At 35.1% G+C, this 22,866-nt stretch overlaps 1 protein-coding gene across 1 annotated transcript; it reads right to left on the bottom strand.

Annotated features, from left to right (window-relative positions):
* Positions 1–345: 345 nt before the first annotated feature.
* Positions 346–22,857, bottom strand: Rlip (Ral interacting protein). The gene is made up of 10 exons (XM_073077370.1): positions 22,646–22,857; positions 21,719–21,857; positions 20,714–20,933; positions 16,228–16,444; positions 9,855–9,964; positions 7,716–7,867; positions 5,980–6,160; positions 2,324–2,448; positions 1,855–2,038; positions 346–1,155 (listed from the first exon to the last, which is right to left on the bottom strand). Exons 1-10 carry the CDS (start codon positions 22,728–22,730, stop codon positions 445–447), a joined length of 2,124 nt encoding a protein of 707 aa, XP_072933471.1. The 5' UTR covers positions 22,731–22,857; the 3' UTR covers positions 346–444.
* Between the last annotated feature and the right edge of the window lie 9 nt (positions 22,858–22,866).

Below are 22,866 nucleotides of genomic sequence, written 5' to 3'. Positions count from 1 at the left end.
GTAGTTCCTAAAGCTACCATCTACCATCCAATTTGTTGCTTGCGCTACCAGCTTGATTTTATCTTCCAGTTGACTGCTTACAAGTCTGTTTAGACGCATATACTACGACATAGTGGCCGAACAATTTGACAGTTGCGCTAACCATTATTTAAACGTAATCTGTCTGTTGCTCAAGCGGTAAGTAGCCATTGAGCGTTCAACCTCATAGCTATAAGAAATACATTTAATTTTGTTCATCTAGTTTGCGTCAATAGGTATTAAAATAATATTTTATTATATATAATTATATAGCTTTTTTATTCGAGTTAGTAATTTGATTTTTATAAAAAAAAAAAACGCTATTCATGTAATAAAACGGAATGCCAGAAAACATTTATTATAAACAATTAATTATAAAATATTCATAACACTAATCAGGAATAAATAGCTTAAAGTAATATATAATTAAGACTTAGATAGTATTTCTTTCATCGCCAGCTCAATTTTGAGTTGTATACACGCGACTCTCTCTTGGAAGATCTGGTTGACTAAGCTTAGTCTCTTTTGTTCCAACATCGCATTCTCTTTAATAAGCCTTTGCCTTAGTTCCTGATCTTCGGGTGTGAACGCCTCCTTACTTTCCTTATTCGGTTGTAAATTCCCTTCTTGCTTATTCTTCAAAGCGACATGACTCCTAAGTTTAACTATTTCGAACTGTTCCGAGTTTATTTTCGCTTGCAAGAGAGATTTGAGTTGGAGATACTCAGCGTTCTCCAGCTCCAGTCTTAGTACTTTGAGTTCCTTTTCTGTGAACTTAGGTTTTTCTTTTTCTGGTTCAACTGGCACTTCTGGTACTGGTTCTATTTTTTGTTCTTGTGGTTCTTTTGCTTCTAGATTAAAATCGAAGTTATCTTCGAATTCCACTGGGAAAGTTGGATCTTGTTTAGGCGACCCATCTAGCTTATCGTTGAAGGCGTCTGGGGCGGCTATCGGAGTCTTCACATCTACTTCAACCGCTTGTATTGGTTGTGTTGATGTTTCGCTTGGTTGTGAGTTCCGCCGTATGGTTTCTGTCTTCTGTTCCTCCTTCAAGTCTTCTTGTTTCTCGTCTACAGACTGCTGCTGCGCTGGCAACGTGTTCGGTTCCACTGACTTTTGAACCGACCGTAGCTTTCTCTGAAACATTTAAGAAAACATAAAAATATAAAACTGTACTATTTGGGATAAAGATTATGAATATTAAAAATGTCAGCTGATTTTCTGGAATTATATATTAGTCGGTAATACAACGCTTTCAGTTTGAATTTTGGAACGGCAAAATGCCTTTAAACTTCAGAACTGACCGACAAGACCGTCCTTGAGGACTAAGTTGGAACAGCGCTTAACACTCCTATAATTAGGCAGAATTAGGTGTGTTGGTGATACTTCCCACTTAAGGTTCCACCATCTTGAAGCTGTGTCACTATCGCCCGTCGTTACGAGTTTACTCTGAGCTAATGAGGCCAGCAGCGACTCCTGCTTGCGGAGCTCCGGCTCAGCTCGCACGTGCCGGTACCGAGGCTCACCTTGAGCTGCGTGACGATCCGCTGCGCCTCCCACAGCTGCTGGTCGCGCGCGTGCGTGATGAACCCGGCGTGCATCTCCGCGTGCACCTGCGCCAGCAGCGACTCCTGCTTGCGGAGCTCCGGCTCAGCTCGCACGTGCCGGTACCGAGGCTCACCTTGAGCTGCGTGACGATCCGCTGCGCCTCCCACAGCTGCTGGTCGCGCGCGTGCGTGATGAACCCGGCGTGCATCTCCGCGTGCACCTGCGCCAGCAGCGACTCCTGCTTGCGGAGCTCCGGCTCAGCTCGCACGTGCCGGTACCGAGGCTCACCTTGAGCTGCGTGACGATCCGCTGCGCCTCCCACAGCTGCTGGTCGCGCGCGTGCGTGATGAACCCGGCGTGCATCTCCGCGTGCACCTGCGCCAGCAGCGACTCCTGCTTGCGGAGCTCCGCGCTCAGCTCACATGCAGACGATGGGAAGTCCGCAGGGAGCGCTTGTAGCGGGGGCACGTATCTGCAGATACAGATTAAATTTTAGGCTTATTGAACTCTCACTTAGCATATTAACGTCATCTCTCCTAAAGCTGCCACAAGTAAAATGGCACAGACTATTTTAAAATACCACCTGTATTATTTTAAAATTTTAAAGGTGTCCAAAGATATCTCATACTGTACAATCCGTCAAGCCGTTTGGATAGCCCAAGGCGTGGCAAAGGATGATACATACAAAGTAGAGTAAAAACAATAAACTTTTTAAGTTTGCTAAGCAACGCAAAAGTTATATCACAGTTATACTCACTTTGTAAGTTGAACATCTGGAAATAGTTTGTCAGCCTTAGTGATCAAATATGTAAGGAGATTTTGGGACATATTCAGCGCTGGTCCCATTGCGGTTACTATCGTCTGTATGTTGGCATGATTAACCTGGAAAAAAAAGACATATTTATTAACTTAGTGAATTGAAGGAGAGAACACTCCATAAATTCGAGATGGTGTATTATGGTATTTTGTGTGTAAGATAACTGGTGCGAAAATCCAGTGTGCGGTAATTGGAAAAGGAGACCTGTAGCTGTCTGATGAGTTTTATTCGGTTTGGGAAGGGTGCAGAAGATCTATAGCAACCAAATTGAAATGAAATGAAATGAAATAACTTTATTACGTAATGCATTGTACACACACACATATAAATTACAAGTTACTTAAGTTAATTACAAAAGAATGGGATATAGGTACATATAAAACTAAAACATGATACATACTAAAACAACACAGCAGAATAAAAATACAATAGTTATTTAGGTAAGTTACAGCATATCCCTATGCTTGTATGTATACATTGCATACGGAAAAGGCACTCACTCAGCATTGATGCCATGGTGTGTTGCACCACGGCGCTGATTTTCAGTGAGCCCATAGAGTGATTCACGGATATGCGTACAGCGAAGAGAAGTGAGAGGAAACACGTGAGCAGCTGAGTTCGATTGTTATATCGCGGGTAGACGCATTTTGTTCATATCACTGGGAGTCTTTGGTATTGCTCAATTTGAACTGTGCTTGTGAATGAAATAAATTGTTATTAAAATCATATTAGGAATGTTTGCCTGTAATAATGTGGTGTTTATGTAGCTATATGAATTTTCGTTTTCATCTAAGTCGCATCCAAGTTGTAAAGAAGCGAGTTATTGGTGTAAAGTCTATAATTGATCAGGTGAGTGACAGTAAATTGAATAAGTATATCGTAGCTTGTTAGGTGTTCACCTGAAGCTCTAGTAAGTATAATTTATACTTATTTCTAAATATATTTACTGTTTGTAGACTACGAAGAGGTGGAGGGACATCGTTCCAACACTTGGATGCGGCGTACCTAAAGCTACCTCGGAAGGAATGGGTGCGATGAAGAGGTACAACTAATGGATTCCTTCGAGGACGTGTATTGTACATCTTCTCATTAGCTGACCATACCAATTTTCGGACAAGATAAGAAGGCATTTTATTGTTTATAATACCAAAAAGAAGTGTGGCAAGGTGAAGCTTCCTGCGTGATTCCATTTTTAGTTTTTGTGCATTGTTAATGAATGGTGTGATATGTGTGCGGGGTGGTACAGTGTAACAGTATCGCGCACAGGCGTTTTGAACGCGCTGTACTAGCTGTCGTGTATGAGCCAAAAGTCGTGGACCGTAAACCACGTCCATGTAATTTAATTTTGATAAAATTAATGCCTCACAGAGTTTCTCACGTATGTTAACTGTTAAATAATTTCGTATTTGATATAGAACCTTTAACCTGTAAAAACAATTTCTACTGGTATTTAAAATATGATTTTGAAATTGAAGGTTTTCGTCCATGAGTAATCCTAAATTACGTACTTCATGGACGCGTTCGACGTTTTCATCTTTTATTTTAATAATAGGTGTTTGGTCAGATATATACTTAATTTGAGCCTTAGAACCTAGTATTAAGAATTTGGACTTGTTTCCGTTTAACACAAGGCAATTCATGCTACACCATTTAGCTATTCGATCTAGATCTCCGTTAATTTTATTTACCGCTTCATGAGTATCACGAGGGTTGCAATATATACAGGGTGAATTTTTAAAACGGGCCTTCAGGGCCAAATCCGAAACTAAAAGGATTAGCGAAAAATGCTGAAAGGAGTTACGAGGCCGATTTTGATATAAACTAAAACTGCATCATTAGTTTTTTAAAATATTTTTTTCCTTAGCCGGGAATCGAACGAGTTCATTTTGAAAAAAAATGACACCTCTATATTATTCCACTATCTGATAGTGTCGCTTATAAGGATCAAATTCTGAGAAGTAATGTTATGTGACAAATTAAAGGAAAAGGAAAATTTTGAAGAAAATACGTATTTTTCCATACATTGGCATACTAATCCTTAAGGATTATACATAACAAATGATTTATGTATAATTCTTTAGAAACAGACATAAGTCATACCATTGAAGAATTTGTTGGTTAATCAACTAATTATTCGATGTTATGACTATGACATACGGCTTAGTATGAGAAAGTAATAGTTTGGCAAATAAGTTACCGCCGTTTTTAGGATTTATTTTTTAATGAAAATAGATAACTGAATTTTATTAATCACTCGGATTTGACTCTAAAAAGTAGTTCTCGCGAATTGTCAACTTTACATCTGTATTAAACGAAACTCCGCCCATAGCAAGTAAATCTATTTTAATGGTCCTAAAAATAACCTTAGCTAAGTCGGACATAAAAAATATAAATAATTGGGAAACAAAACGTCCATTTCGAATGATTAGAAACATTGAGCCAAAAAAAAATGTTAATACACGAAATGTTTAAATTAATGAATGGCGGGAACTTAACTGCCAAATTAATATGAAAAAATATGTATTTTCTTAAAATTGAGGCTTTTCCTTTAGTTTGTCATTTATCATTACTTTCCAGATTTTGATCCTTATAAGCAACACTATCAGATAGTGGAATAACATAGAGGGTGCATTTTTTTCAAAATGAACTCGTTCGATTCCCGGCTAAGGACAAAGTTATTTTAAAAAAGTAATGATGCAGTTTTAGTTTTTATCGAAATCGGCCTCGTAACTCCTTTCAGCATTTTTCGCTAATCCTTATAGTTTCGGATTTGGCCCTGAAGGCCCGTTTTAAAAATTCACCCTGTATATACTTGCAGATCGTCCGCATATAGGTGGTATTTACAATTCTGTATATTTTTCACCACGTCAGCACTATAAATTGCAAACAGGATCGGCGCAAGATTCGAGCCCTGAGGTGCACCAGCTTTGATACTTTTAGAACTGGACGTCATGTTCATGTTTGAATCATTACTCAATTTGACCGATTGTGACCGATATCTATAGTAACTATCAAACCACTTAATTGCATTGTTACTAAAACCGTAGTAATGTAATTTTGATAATAAGAGAGTAATGTTGAAATTGGTGTTACTCAGTGCGGGGAAAAGGTAGCCTATAATTATCAACGTGTGTTATTCAGTCAGGAGACTCACAGCTAGCATTAATGTTGCTACGCTTATCCACGTATTTGTTCGTTGTCGACAATAGTGGCGAAACGCCTGATAAACCAGACGCGGACATCCAACGCAGGGGGAGTTCAAGGAAAGTACACGCACACTGTATGCTGTATACCAAATGAGTGTTATTCAGCGAGAATGAAGCGGAGACCCATAGCAATCAATGTGTATTATTGACTGGAGGACAAAGGGGAGAAGACGCATAACTACCAATGGATGATATTTAGTAGGGAGGGGGAAGACCCATAGTTTCTAATCACTGTTATACAGTTGGGGAGGGAGAAGAAGACAGATTCCTACTAAAGAGTACAATTTGATTTGAAAGAGAAGACCTATAGCTACTAATCCATGCTATTCTGTGGGGAGAGGAAAGGAGAAGCAAAGCTACCAGTGGGTGCACATATCACCCAGCACGTACCTGTTCGTTGGCGACGACGCACGCGAAGTGCGCGAGCAGCCAGGCGAGCAGCGCGCGGTGCGGCGCGGCCAGGCGGCGCGCCAGCGACAGCGCCGCGGCTGTCCGCTGCGGCTCCGACATCGCCGTCGCCTGCTCGAACTGACCGTGCAGCTCTTGCGTTAAGATCGACTCGGGCAGCTCGCTGGAATAGAACGAGTATTTTCAAAGTGACGTTTCACAATCTATTCTGTTTTATTTATTTATTTACTCTTTATTGACCATGTTAAAAACAATGTGGTGCGAAAGGCGGACTTAATGCTATAATAGCATTTCCCAGTCAACCTTAGGGATGTGCAGAAAAATTAAAGGCAGTACAACTATACAAAAAAAAAAAAAAAAAAATTAAATAATTGTTTCGTTGTAAATTGGAAACCTCTTTTGTGTACAAACAATACTTTTTATAAAAAATTGCGAGCAAAACTGAAAAGTGAACTTAAACATATGATACAATACAGGACACATTTTAAAGTTATATTTCTTTGTGCCCATTAAGGGGAAAAAAGCAAAGCCAAATGGTCATTGTCACAAGCACGTGCAGCGTGCACGCTGTTATTCAAAAATAACAGAATGACAAAGATAGTTAAACATAATATAGTTATTTTTTAATTAATATAATGTCTCCCCATTGTAAAAATAATTCAAATGAACATTTTTTTAATGATTTCTACATTCAAATATATATTTTTAATACTAAATAAGTCTCAACAACAAGAAATGAAATCTCAGACATAATGTGTTTTATTCTACATTTCATTATTCTTTATTTTGTAATTCCACCCATCCAATATAACGAAATTTAACACTTGAAGTGGAATGGTGAACTTTATGAAACAAACATTTAATTTCATGTGATGAATACAATACAAAACACTATTGCTCATATCGAATAAAAATAAATGCAGCAGTAAAACAGAAAACGTTGTTATTGTTACACACAGCGATTTTTTTTAGAAATTTCATCAAATGTAATGCTTAGACTAAACGAATGCGTAACCAGTTATATTTTATTGAAAATTGTTTGGTATAACAAAAACATAGTCTAAGAAAAATTATACCAATTCAATTTTATTGTTCGCACCCTCAAGGTTGGCTACTCGGAAAATACTATTTACTCGTAGAACGAAATCCGCATTTTGTTACGCTTTTTACCACGCTTTTATTAGCTTGGGTTTTATCTATGTATATATGAATGTATGTATGTATGTAACGGAATCTTTGAACTTTATTTTTACGCACTTTGAACGGTCCGGTTAATTTAAAATTTTGAACAATTATGAAGAACCAATGACAATACAAAAAGCAGTGATAGCCTAGTGATTAAGGAACTCGGCTCGTCGATCGAGGGGTCCGAGCTTCAAATCTTAGGCACGCACCTCTGATTTTTCAAAGTTATGTGCGTATTAGAAATTAATTATCACTTGCCAAACGGCGAAGGAAAACATCCTGAGGAAACCTGCATACCTGAGATTTATAAAAAAAAATCTTAAAGGTATATGAAGTCTACCAATACGCAGTTGGCCAGCGCGCGTGGACTACGGCCTAATCCTTCTCATTATGAGAGGAAAATTACGATTACTTTATGTAATCTGTAGTTATAACAACTGATTACTATATGTAATCGTAGTTAGTAATCAGTAGTTAGATTACATATTGTCCAACACTGCCTATAGGTACTATAAAAATGCGATATTAGTTACCTAATAAACATCTTGAGAATCGCGCAAGCAACGGGCACGTCCCAGTGGTAGGGGAAGGTGGGCGCGCGGTCCGTGTACAGTTTGCGCAGTTGTTGCAACTTTATTTTGTCCGGCTCCGTGCGGTATATCTGGTTCGATTTGATCCCGTGAGCCTGTAAAAGATAAACAAAGATACGATGTTAGATGAATAGGAAATAAAAATATTAGGGAATCTTCTAATCTAGTTTTCTATAGGGAAACATTTTTCCCTATAGAAAACTGTAGATCCTTAACCTTTTCCTCTTTTCTCGTGATTGTATTATGAGGCCACTAACGAATTTATAATTCAGGAGTTGGACTGCAACGTATTGTTGTGAAATTTTCTATCTAAGCCAGTTCCTTATTTTATTTTTTTCAACGGAAAAGGTAAAGTATATTTTCTTTTATATTTTATTGTCTATGATTAAAATACTCTTATCTGCGTCTATTATTTATGACGTTTAATTTAAACGTGGAAAAGCAACATTAATGTCGTTTCTCTAAATTTCAAAGCAACAACATTGTTTATCTCAATTGCACTAGAGAACTAAGATCAATATTATATGTATAATAAAATCACGCGCCGTGACTACGGTAAGATCATATCTATATTGACGACCCGCGTGGCGGAGCGGCCACCTTACCGGTTTGACGCACAAAGGGTCCCGGGTTCGATCCCCGGCCAGACAGATGTCTAAATGATGAATTTAGATTTCTGTTTCTGGGTCTGGGTGTTTGTGTATTTGTCCATGTGTGTGTCCATGGCACCCACGACACAGGGAATCCTAGTGTGGGGCTGTGAGTGTAGAAAGCGTTTATTTTTTTTATTTTATATCCTGCAGTCCTTGTAGATGACGTATGGATAATAACATAAAAGAAAGTATATTTATTTATGTTTTTTTTTTTATAGTTTAACCTAACGATTAGGCAAACGTGCTACCTGATGGAAAGTAGTCAACGCCGCCTATGGACATTTGCAACACCAGAGGAGTCGCCAATGCGTCGCCGGCTCTGTATGAGAGCTATTTTTTGCACCTTTTTTAAAGAGCCCCATGTCATAGCGCTCCGGGAATACCTCAGGAGGAAGTTCATTCCACATCTTACACGTCCGCGGCAAGAACGGTCAGTGGTCAGAAATGTCAGAATTATAAGAGTGATATTAAAATGTTAAATGTAGGAAGTATGAAAAGTATTTCACGTCACTGGATAACAATGAAAATAACTTTATTTTACTACGTTAAAATCAAGCTACATACATTTTAACCGAACGCTAGACTATTCCCTATTGTTCTTTTACCTTAACAGATAAACCGTTGGTCCATTACCATGACAATACGCGGTGGAGTGGAGCGGCCGGTCTCAATGCTAAGCGTAATAGCCGAGGTGACAACGTAGCAATGTTTAAGTGTGATTGAGTGGTTCACTCTCAGGAAACGTTCTTGTTGTTACTATGTAGTTTGGATTGTACATTCTTAAAATATTTTTATGTCCAAGTCGGTATACTCCAACGTTCAAGTCCTTAGCATAATATTGAAAAAATAATAAAACACTTAAAAAATGATTTAGTTTTTTTTCGTGGGTATTGGGGAATCTTGGAGATAATTGAATCGAATGATAACTTTTGACACGAATAAAAAATCTTAATCCATTTTAGATTTCTATCTGGGTGTATGGGGTAATCTTGAAGAAACAACTGCACTTACGAGACTGACGTAAAGGTTTCTTACAATGTATCATAAATAGTAGTGTTACATAAAATCCCGGAGTTTTCTTACATTCGTAATTGCATATGCGCAATGCGGCTACGTCACTTATCCTTATCTTCCTACTACAAGGCTGCATATCATTAGATTTCCCAAAAAAAAAGACTAAAAACAAAAGATAGACTATGCAGAAATCGACTGAGATTAAGTGTCTATACTTTTCTTAGTATCTATATTTTTCTTTCGGTTGAATTAGTCTTAATATACCAGTAGAGTCGCCTGCAAAAGCTAACTGCAAAAGTTACCAGAGCTTATGGTAAACAAAATGTATTTCTGGAAAAAAGTCATGTACCTAATTTTTTTGCAAGAAGTAAGATTCAGTCCACTCTACATGAAGGTTAGTCTATTTTGAGTATACCTGCAAGTAGTCGATAGCATCGCGCACCACGAGTGGCAGCCCGCTGTCGTCGTGGCATCTCGAGCGCTCCACCGACTGCTGAAGTGGCACTCCGAAAATGGGGAGAGCAACTGAAAAGGTAATGAAACTTATTAGAGAGCTGTTTCGTCTTGTATATGTATGTATGAAGGTCAGAGAAGTGTGTTAGGAAGTATGTCATACCCGATGTACAGTGGTATTTTTTTCATTAAGTTTTATCTTATACATAAAATTCTCGCGTCACAATGTTAGTTACCGTACTCTTCCGAAATGGTTTTACCGATTTTCACCAAATTTTATATGAATATTCAGTAGGTCTGGAAATCGGCTACTATCTATTTTTCATAACCCTAAGTGATAAGGGTTGTTCACCATTAACATGTTTTTATTTATATGGCAACACAACGTTTGCCAGGTCAGCTAGTAACTGTATAATATTTCATTACTATTTGTAACTATTAATTGTCATCAACCCATTACAGCCTCTTTGTGACAAGAGTTTAGGTCAAATTCTAACAGGCTGATCAGGCGCGGATTGTTTGACCTCATAATATTAACATGTCTGTAATAGCAAAATTATTAATTAAAACTACTGCTAACTGCATTTTATATAATTGAAAATTTGGTAAAAAGCATATTGGGCTGTGTCAAATCAGGTCAAGTCTAGGCCCACAACGACAACTAAAAGATAACTAGCTAGCTTTTGCACGCGGTTTTGCTCACACGAAAGTAAACAATATATTACACTACATTTATATCATACTATATTATATTATTATACGCGAAAAAATAATGACTATCATGAGTTCATAAGACCGACAGTTATAACAGTTAAAATATTAATCTTATATGTACTTATTAAAGTAGGAGTATAAAACATATAGTTATGTGAAGCATCGTAAATGGTATAACTATGCATTATTTATAGTACCTACCTGACACACCTACCTACTTGTATTCATAATACATAACACAATCTTAACATATAGTATGTATCCGTGAATATAATTTAATATACAAACTCAAAGACCACACCTTGGTGAAGTCATTTGAAGAAATAGAAAAATAGATATTTCTAGTATTAGAAATAATGAAGTTATTTATAGCCGTTACGTAGCATGTTATATTTCAATCTATTTCGAACCGGCTTTCTTACATATGGGGTGACGATCTAGATCTCAGGGGTTGCAATGCATCTGTGATCAGTTTCAGGTAAAACCCTAGTGCTATATACACTTTGTTACAGACGTTTTTGTGGGCGATAGTGATTACTTACCATTAGGTGGAATACATGATCATTTATTACGAGTACTTCAATCTTACAAAAAAAATGTTGTGTTAATATATATGCAATAATTACATTTCATCATGTTACTTAAGTTTTTTTAAATTTTGATCTTAAACAAACAAAAAAACTACAACGATTCTGATCTTCTAGTCGCGAAACAATAGTATTTTTTTTATTATCCAACACACAAACTTCCAATACTCACTATTTATTATTATGTAAGATGGCTGTATGAGATATTTTATCTGTACGATCTTGTGATAATAACTGGCGCATGGCATAAAAATTAAAAAAAAAAAAAAAAAACTCACCGCCTATCGTAAATCCATTTATGAATGGATTCATAACTTTTAAAACAACTTTCTTTATTTAATTGACCGTAGACACGAATGGCGTAATAAGATGCAATTCATATGACGATAATGAATTTAACGAAAGTTCGACCTATGTTATCAGCCGCCTTGAAAACGTTTTGTTTTGCTATTAGCACAGATAAGCGACGCCGGTAATATTTTTTATCAACGCACGATAACGTTTTGGCATGGTAATATAAAATTGTCCAGTTGGCCTTCACGTATCCAAAAAATGAAACAAATTGCAATAATTTTGAGTTTATAAAATATTTATTCGGATTACAAAGTTGGGCATAATAAAAGAGATATTTACTGTATCCCTTATAAATAATACTACGACAAGGGCCATGTTCAGTATTTTTAGATCAAAGGACTTGGCAGGCTCATAAAAGTTATGCATTTTACATAAGCCAATCGTCCCCATCGACATCGATACACTATCCACACCTACTGAATTACTGAAAGTAATTATAAATGTTAAATTTTGAAAAGGGAGGGGAAACTATAGTTGATAATTGAAGGTGGTAAAATCCTTTGTGGTTCGACTCCGGCGGCACCACCGCCACACCTATTTCTGTCTCATAACAGCAGCGTTAAGCGCTGCTGTCTTTTGGTATGAAGGGAGCGGTAAGGGAGACATACTTTTCCGAGGTGTTCCAGCTTAGTCTTCAGGGGAAGCGGTAGGCGCATCTGTTGCCGACCTCAGGTAGGAATATCTAATCCTCTCTGGGGTTGATTACAGATGTCCATGAGCGGCAGTAGCCACTTACCTTCAGGTGGACTGCATGCTTGTCTGCTACTCCTATATTATAAAAAAAATTTAATTGGTCGATTTGTAATATGGAATTATTTGTAGCTAACGGGTTATCCACTAATTAACGGAAGCTTGGCCTCAAAGTTCCGGTTAATTCACAGGACTTGTCCTATATTTAGATGCCATTATGTGTATGCATTACGTATGTATGTGTAACATATTTTTCCCCCTGTGATCGCGGAAGTGGGTTTAGCGGACTCCATTCGTCGCTTACAGGACGACATACTAAGAAGTCATAAGAACTAAATTTGTCACTTGACAATTGTACCTGCATTCCTTCAAGATCGCATATTACCTATATTAAGTTGAGATGCATATGATTTTTACATCGATGCTCAGATTAAGGAATTGTTATAGTTTGTATACTTTAAAGTTTATGAATATACTCGTCGATGTAACTCCTCAAGTTGTAATTATAATTTGTTCCAAAAGTGACCTAATTAATTAACTCATAGGCCTCACAACCTATTACTATGACATAGGTGGACGAGTGATTCACTTGGTCCTAGACCTCTTCTACATATAATGTCACTAGTGCATTTATTCTGGGCGCAGGTTTAATTACTTATGCTAAAAGCGTAATTAACAAGCAATTACGTCGTTGCAGTCAATCAAATCCAAGGATGTAGTGTCATAGGTACGAGGTCCCTACAACTCCGCCCACGGATCCATGTGCATGGTTTTGTTGATACTCTTTCAAGAATACAAGACATTTTTGAAGGAAAAATGATAAAATAGGACTTTCCGTTCAATTTTACTTATCTTTGAGTGAAAGTTTCGTTCAAATCAATTTCGCCACGTCTAATTATCTTAACTAATAATATTATGATTAATTGAAAAACATAAAATAGTAGAAAAATGCGATTGAAATAACAATAACGAACTTCGAGATCATTTTCTTTATATATACCGTTAGTCCGTTCTTCGGTCGTATTATAATAAAGTATGTAATTAAATATCAAAAATTATTAAATTTATTTTTAAATCTCTATTTCGATGTTCATACTTATTTTATTTACCCTGTGTTTACTAAACATTGAAAATGCCAATTAAATTCATTATCACGCCAAATATCATATTGCAACTCCGTCCACCTTCATTAAAATTGGCAAATTTCTGAATCTTACCACCAACAAACCAATTTTGCATATTCTTTTTTGTATCTGATTACTAGTCCAATTATATCCAATCACAATACATTCGCTTTGAATTGTTCACATTTCTCTGACCATATCATACTGCATTCTGCACGAAAATACGTACATACATTCTAATAAAGGTGAGAGTTTCTGCACGATTGGAAAGTGATATCGCGAGCTTATGCGAAGCTAATATGCTGTTATGATGTATAGAAAATATTGTATAGCTTGAGCTAATTTTGTATGACACGTACTTTGTACTAATGAGCTAACAAAAAGGGTTTGTCCTCATTATAGTCATGAATGTGCATTGATTATTTGTAAACCTTGAATTTCTGGGAATTAAATGTGATTACGATTTTCGATACCCATTTCCAAATGTCTGTTTATAAAGAAATATTAAAAGAAACATTGTGACACGAGAATTTTATATATAAGATTAGATCTATCTTTACTTAACATTTATTTGTAGAAGTAAAGGATCTCCGCTTTTAAGACTTTTTACAGAGGACCTTTAAATAAAAGTTCTTAATTTTCTGCAAACAACTAGTTATGGCCTCCAATCTATATGAGCTAATCTTAATAAACGCGAACACTGACCGAGCTCAATATGAAAAACGAACATTACCTCGGCTCACTTAAATTAAATACATCATTGAAATAAAAACAACTGCAATTCTCTGTTTAATTCATATTATTCAGCTTATTATCCGAATTCAGTAACATAATTTGTTAGTTTTTGCAGTGCCACTCCGACCTCGGCTTGAGATTTCAACACGTAATCGTGAAATCACTTCACGATTCGACTGTGCAATTGTGTACGTCGTGATTTCAAATGACATTTATTTATATAAACTAACTCATTTCTCGCAGTATTGCTTACTGTCAATTTAAACTAGACTAGTAGGTATATTTGCTTACACAGTTAATAAAAAAGTCAATAAAGAACCTATCCTATTAGACAAGTGCTAATGATCGTCAAACACCAAAATTATTTTATTTTCTTATAGCTCATAGCACATTCGCGAACAGCTTATCTTTCAACAAGAAAGAACTAGATAAAAATCTTTAACGTTTCACTCCTTTGTATTGAGAGTTAAAATAGAGGACAAAAATTGGAACCTTATTAATATTTGTTCTTCGTTGTGTTTATTCAAACAAACAAACAAACATACAAACAAACAAAAATTCCAAAACAACGAAAATGCGTCCTACGAGATCCTTTCATTGTTGATAACGTTATTGCAATTATTCACTTTACGATTAGTTAATTAAAATAAACAGTTATATACAAACTCAAAGGTGTGGAACGGTTAGGTTACCTCGTGACTTACGTTAATCGTAACTGATCTACAAAGTTGCAAAGGTGACAAGTTAAGTTGCTAAACTTTGTTCTTGGAAAGGCACGCAAAGTCGAATCACCGTTAATAAATCGTGTCGGAGACCTTAAGGGCGATTTGAAAACACCCGACACGGGATGACTAGCAACCATTAACTCATTCATGGAATATGGATTTGTGGAGATCGACCAACAAGGGGTTTAGGTCGGAAGGAAGTAGTAATTTAGTGAATCGTTAGTTATAGCATTTCAACTTTCAATTGTAGCAGCGCTTCTGTAATCAATGCAGTCCTTTCTTTTGTCAATTTGATAAATAGGCATTATATTTGTGTACATATCTATGTATAAGTATGCGTATATCTATACGTATGATCACATCAACTACGGTTTTATTTGCATGATTTAAATATATAAAGGACGTCGCAAGATTTAATTAACTTTTTTATATTAACACCAGTTTTACTTTGAATTTAAAACATCCTTTTAGCATAATATAAACTTACTTTTCGTTAAAACATATAAAAGATGTAAAGAAAACAACGTATGTTTTGCAAATTATAAATATTAACCACAAGAGGACAATAAATATTCCACGAACTATTCAATAACAGTAAAGAAATGTGCGAACTACATTATTAACATAAATGCAACATAACATACCTAAACATGTGTTATGAGTGACATCATTCTTTAAAGATAGAACATGTGCAATATGCGACAAAAATGGACTTTTATATTCGTAAAGTATGACATGAAAAAATGTACTTCAATTTTAATTTCAATTAATACAATGTATTGTTATACGACAAACAATGAGATACCGAGAATAGGATATTTATATTTCAGTTTGATATAAACATCTAACAAATACTGTTTATATTAGACGAGACACATTGTTTAAAAGAATGGAATAGATGTATCAATAAGAATATTCTAAGAATTAGTAACACATTAGACACATCCTTGTAACTATTTATTTATAAAAGCATGTACATTGTACATGCACTTATGTATTTTTTTTTGTATCCGGTCAGATATATCAGTTAGTTTGTTATTAATCGAATGTTCATTCAAAAAATGGCCCACATTGCATGCTACATCGTCTAACTCAAATAGGCTTGCGGGGTCTCGAAGTCGAACTCCAAAAAAACGGATATCTGAATAATAAACTTTAATAATAATTCTGCGTATTTATTTTTGAAAACTTATAATGCAGGGACTCTGAGTGCAGACTATGAATATGTAATATTATTTTTATATAGCAAAAATATAATATATCAAGATTTATCAACCCAAATATCATATTATATCAATATAAAGTATAGCGTAGGATAGGTGTTTGTGTGTGTGTGTGTGTGTGTGTGTGTGTGTGTGTGTGTGTGTGTGTGTGTGTGTGTGGGTGTTTATAAAAATAACACTCACCTCCCAAAGTAAATATCTCTTCGAAGGGCACACCCGAAGTGACCGTCGACGGCACTTTGGTCAGCTTCTTATCTTTCTTATCTTTATCCTTTTCTTTAACTTTCTCCTTATCTTTATCCTTGACTTTCTCCTTCTCCTTCTCTTTTACTTTTTCTTTCTTGTCATCTTTCAGTTTTTCCTTGGATTCTAGCTTGAACTTCGCCTTTTCCTCCTTTTCCTGAAGAGTATTTATTGTTATTGATACATATAACGCGTAACATATGAGTATATTTTTAAGGCACAAAAATTAAATAAAAGAATTGCTAATAAAAAATAAAAAGGAATTCAATTAAGTTTTGGCAAATTTAACAAAGAAAAATAATAACACAGTTAAAAAAAACAAGGTCTGTCCGTAATGCAGCACGTTAATTATGCTAATGAGCTACGTTACAGTATGGGCAAAAAAATTCGCACAAAATTCGGACACCTTCGTGAAAACGTTTCGCAGGTGGTTCATGTCGCGGTTTCAAAACTCAACTGAATAAACTATGGCTTTGTCGTGTTTGCCCATCAAGGCCGCCACTACCTACTGGTTAGTAAAGGCTGCTCCACGATACGCCGGGCCGGGCCCGTTCCAAAATCAAACTGTACTAAAAATTGTATATGCATTTACACTATAATCATAATCTCTCTTTTTTAGAACCATATTAAAAAATAAGTAGCGCTCTACATATTATAAACTTCTGATAGGATTCCGAGTCTTGTGGAGGTCATGTTACTCTCAAAGACTACACTAGACCGAGACCTAAGTTCATAGTTTTTATTAATTGTGTCAGACTGGGGATCGATCCCGTACACTCTGCGTGTCCGACCGATGCGTTTACCGCCGCGCAACGCGGGTCGTAATGAACTCTACAATGAAGAGTGCAATTGTGTGTGCGAATTATAAGCATTACATTACATTATTAAATTTGGTCCCTAAAAAGACGGCATTATTAAATTTAAGCGCAATTAATTAAAACAAATAACCATAGCTCTGAGACATACATGTGCAGACCTAATTATTCTATTGTACATAAAACCTGCCCTTAGCTAATACTAATAAGTTTTATCAGACGTAATGAATGAAACGTAGAAGTTTTAAATTAATATTCCGTGAGTCGGGCCCGATGTAGCATGACACTGCGTTAACATTTCAAAGCTACTGAACCGTGTTCATTCATTAACTACACCTCATTTGTGCGTATCTCTTTTAATCGGCATAAAGGTATCCGTCGGTTCTGATTACATTACACATCGATTTTCAGAGTAAGTACATGATAAAGACGCGCATTTCATAAACTAAATTTTGCTGCTAAGTATATTAATGTATTTTTTTGTTTTTGGAATATGTTTAGCGTTTACAATAGCTTACGTATTTTAAGAAAATAGTTATTTATCTTAATTTTTATCCGATATGGTAAATGTTTCATCATAAGAAAAGAAGCTTTCTTTTCACTCACAGCCCCACACTAGGATTCCCTGTATCGTAGGTGCCATGGACACACAAAGAGCCAAATACACAAACACCCAGACCCAGAAACAGAAACCTAAATTCATCATTTAAATTTCTGTCTGGCCGGGGTTCGAACCCGGGACCCTCTGCACGTCAGACCGGTATGGTAACCGTTCCGTCACGCGGGTCGTCAAATATTAATGTTTTTATGATATAAATATTGATTCGTTTCATGCAGAAACTTTCAGTGAATATCTGAATAAGAATGAAACACGAAAAATATGCCTAAATTGGATCAGACAAAATTTTGGCGAGAGCGTAAAAGGTCAAGTGTCAATTAATGTATATTTTTATTCTTGTTGCCAAGAAGATTAAATATTTGTTACATATTCAACATTTGGCACGAAAAATTACAGCAACATAAACCACAACAAATTGCAGTACTCCATAACGTTTGAGCTGAATAGGCCTCTTAGATTTCAAAGGAGAACACGTATCTAAGTCCTCGACAAAAATAGAAAGATTCGCTAAATCAACACAGAAAAAGTCAAGTGCTACCTAGGTGACCTTTCTAGTCTAGAGATCGTGAGATATTTTATTTTCCTTTGTGTCCGTCTGATCATAAGTGGTTTAGATATCATTGACACTTATCTATCGTAATAGTAATGGATCGTCATAATGACCTCCAAATAGAATAGGAAACGTGACTGAAGTTGATCATACTGTAGATGGATTGCTACCCCTAACGAGTAATGAAAATATATGGAATGTAAGTATAATACCAGAAATATATAGTGATAAAATATTATTATTAAAACTAAAATTATATTTGCTTTACTTTTTAATCGATTACTATGTTTTTCGAGCATTATGTATGTACGTTACATTGTTTTGCACACCTTGACGGATTATAACATAAATATGAAGTATCTTGTTTCCACTAAATTGTGGGAGTGTTATAGGCAATATTACGTCCCTGTTCAATATATTATTTTTAAGCAGTCGGATTTTTTGTTCTTATAAAAATTAGTTAGTTACAAGACCGGACCAACAGTATCACCCTTAGGAACACCAAAGAAAAATGTTTTCTACAAACTGTAAAAATATCGAACGAGTTGCTCAAGTACACTTTGTCTATTTTGCATTTGTGAAGTTAATCCGAATAGTAAGACAAGGATTATGTAAAGCCGTGACATTTTATTTACTTAGTAGGCGTGGGCATTCGTGTTTTTAAATTCTTCTTGAATAATTTTCGGTAAAAGTAATTTATGATGTAAGGTCGTTTATTTGTGCGTGAGTTTCCTCAAAATAGTATTCAAAATGGGTAGACACATTTCAAAGATTACCCCTTAATTTTTTTTATATTTTTACATTTTGAAAATTAACTTAGAATATAGCAATTAAAATGAAATTAGTCGATTCTAGTAACGTATACAGAGATACATGATAACAGATTGTCGCAGTCTAAAGAGGAAAATTAAAAAAAACATGAATGCATGTAGAAAGAATCGCACGACTAATTGTTGCGTCGTTCGCAAGAAACTACGCCACTTGGAGGAATTATGGCGAACTTATTCTGCATAATGCATTACATTAGCATTGATTAGAGCAACTTTTATCATGTCTGATGTATTTTAAACTCCACCCACGTTGTCCTGGCAAAGGACTGTCATCTTTAGTTTTTCCAAAGTTATCGTAGTTATGTTTAAAAAAATCTCAAAGGTATGTGAAGTCTTGACCTGCGCGTTGGACTACCTATGGCCTAATCCTTCTCATTCTGAGAGGAGACCCGTGCCCAGCAGTGAGACAATAATAGGTTGATGATGAAAATCCTAGTTTTGAAGGGCCTTTTTTCAGTGTCCATATAAGACCCAGGCAGTTTATATTTCTAAGAAAATCCCGTCTTTGTTAAACGATAAGTAATAAATTAAAAATTAAAGTAAATCGCATTCAAGCACACTCCGCACATTCCAATTCATTGAGTAATTAATTAATAAAGTATGTGCCTCATTTTATTCTGCTGTAGCTGTGCTTTCTGACGACTTTGTTTATCAAACATTGCTTAATGAGCCGTAAACAAGGTTTCGTGAAATACGTGAAAATAAAATAATATTCAAATTGGTGAAACATAAAACCTACAGAGTCTCATTAACGTCAAAATAATATTTTATCTATTTACATCTTTTTTCACATAAACAAGTTTACGGCTCTTAAAGAGTTCAAACGAAAACGCTTGATTTTAGCGTAAATTGTTTAATAAACTTTACGAGTTTCAATCGAGAATTTGTTTATCGTTTTAAATAAAACTTAATATAAGTCATAGTTTTTGGATTTTCAATTTTAATTCCTAACATAAATTACTTTGTGTGGATTGGTCATTTAACTTTTGGTGAAAGTCCTATCAAAATTGATTCAAACAAACTGACAGATAAAATAAAATTTTATAAGAACAATTCAATTTTATTATGTTTCTGTGTATATGATGTGTAGAAAATTGTGTACTTTTGCTACTTCTTCATAAATAATTATTAACTATTGCTTTGTTTTAGTAGCAAGAAAGTTTTATACTTTCACTAACATTTACAAAAAAAAGTTATGCATGTTGCTCAACATTTTAACTTATAGAAAGTAATTCAAATAAGTACACAAAAAGAAATGTCTTGTTGGAAGTAAAGACCGTCACTTTTATTTACATTAATTATTATCCACTAGATGTACACTGTGCGCGTAGCTACGCCACCAACTAAAATTTGGAGGTGGCGCCATCTGTCAAAAATTTGTCAAAGCATAATTTTTTGTGACCTTCAGCAGACTTGTATTAGATATATTTTTTTTAATTTTCCCAGGGTTATCATAGAATATAATATTATGTATGATGCTACTGGATGTGATTGCAAAATTGGATCTGATGTGTCTGATCTCTTTTCCTTTTAAAAATATTTTTCTATTAACATAATCGATCTCTACTCATTTAATGATAGTATTACCTAAAAATATTTCAATATGTCTTACCTTATCTTTCTCCCTCAACTTCTCACGTTTTTCTTTTTCTTTCTTTTCTTTCTCCCTCTCCTTCTCTCTTTCCTTTTCTTTTTTCTTTTCCTTCTCATTTAACTCCTTCTGCTTTGCTGCATCTTCTAAGACTTTCTCCTTGTCTCTTGATTTTTCCCGCTTTTCCTTGCTTTTCGTTGGAAATTTGAATGATTTCGTCTTCTTTGATTTGGATGGACTTCTAGAATAAACACTACTATACAATATTCTGTCATAAAGTGTATTGTTTTAATACAAGAAGTGAACTTTATCAGCACATTTTTTTAAATTGATAATGATCTTATCATTTAATAACACATGCAAAATTCTACATCTTACAACTTTCTTCAAACAATTATTCCATAACATGTACTTGTTTTTTAATTAAAACATTTATTCCCTATTATATTATATGAACATGAATTACATAATTATAAAACTTAGTAACATAGTAACTTTCTTAAAATACTTTCATTAAATAGAATTACTGTTGTATATTTTTAAATTTATAGCTGCGTTCTATGTTATTTAAGAAACATGCAATCGACCTCATAGTAAATGGTCACTGCTGCCCATGGACATCTGTAGCCATATAGGACAAGGGAACCTAAAGCCAATCACAAATTTGCTAGTCCTGGTTGCCTCATATGTAAGTGAGTCAGTATGCACACTCTTGCACCAAAACACAGCAGCTTCATAGAAATACTATCTCATACTATATGAGAAATTATAGATTTTCTTCAATGTAGATACCTCCACAATTTGCAATTATATTGTTGCTAAAGTATTAATTATTATTATATTAATTTAAGCAAATTAGGTATCTGTAGTGTAAATTATAGTTATTGTTTTTGAGGAGATATCTATCATGAGGTGATATCATCATGTTCTAAAGATGTGATGCAGGATAAAGGATTCATGTTTAAGCATACTGTTCTAAAATCACGAAGCCTACTTCCAATACTAAAAGTCTCAATAGAATCTTACTTAGTATCAGTGTCCTCCTCAGGGGAGCTTTCTCCCTCCAGTGCAGCATAACCTCTGTCTTTTTTTGATTCTTTTTTCTCCTTGCGTCTTCCTAACAAGTCCTTCTTACTTGGCTTCTCATGCTCTCCACCATCACTGACTGTAAAATAAAAATAATTTGTTTTTAAATGAAAGATATGTTTCACTATTATATTGAAAGCAAAATCTGTAATGATTCACATTGAAATAGTTATTGTCTACAGTTAAATGCTTATTTAAGCAAATGAGGATGCAGTCTTGGTCATTAGTCACAGCCATCCATGGATATCTGTAATGTGTCAGTTTCTACCTGAACTCCATCACAGATACACTCACAGTTCTTAGGAGACAATCACTTCATATGGAAGGTGGCTGGTGGCAAATCCAAAGAAGTGACAAAAGAAATAGGTGTGGCTCCAGTGCTATCAAGACAGTGCCAACCTTGCTAATATCAAATTTATTCAAAATTAGAGACACTAATCTCTTTTAGCATTTCTAGAATAAGTTCACAAAAATAAGTAGAGTAGTAAATATAGTGTAGAAAATTTAACTGTTTAAACTAACTAAAGTTAAAAATAAACAACAAAAACAGTAAAACATCTCATACATTTTGTATGGATTTATCTGAGCATCCGAAATGAAATTCAGCCTCATGCATGAGTAGCATTCTAATACAGTTCCTACTGTTAAAAATAACAATTATTATACAAACAAAAGTGACAATAAACAACAAAACAAAAAACAGTAAAATATCCCATACATTTTGTATGGATTTATATCAGACGAAATGAAATTCAGCCTCATGCATGAGTAGCATTCTAAAACAGTTCATACTGATAAGAATAACAGTTATTAGATTATCGCGAAATGCGTATGTGTGCCTGTTAATGTTTTTATTTGCATACTTACAATCGCTCTCATTACTCTTCCGCCCAGATTCGGAAGCATATAAGCCTGGAAAGTCCTTTTCTACATCTGGACTTTCAAAGTCCATATTTTTATATAAATAATAATATAAACCCAAGTCCCAAACTAACTTTATTGATTTAAAAGAATAAATGTTTTTAATCGAAATCGCTGATCGCCTAATGTCAAATCAAACAGTCATGTAAAAGTTGTCAAAATGGTAA

Source organism: Epargyreus clarus, unplaced genomic scaffold, assembly GCF_041222505.1.
Source record: "Epargyreus clarus isolate Ecla_fem2 unplaced genomic scaffold, WU_Ecla_fem_2.2 ptg000010l, whole genome shotgun sequence".
NCBI lineage: Eukaryota > Metazoa > Arthropoda > Insecta > Lepidoptera > Hesperiidae > Epargyreus > Epargyreus clarus.
The sequence above is the reverse complement of the archived record's forward strand: the minus strand, read 5'-3'. Positions and strand labels throughout refer to the sequence as shown.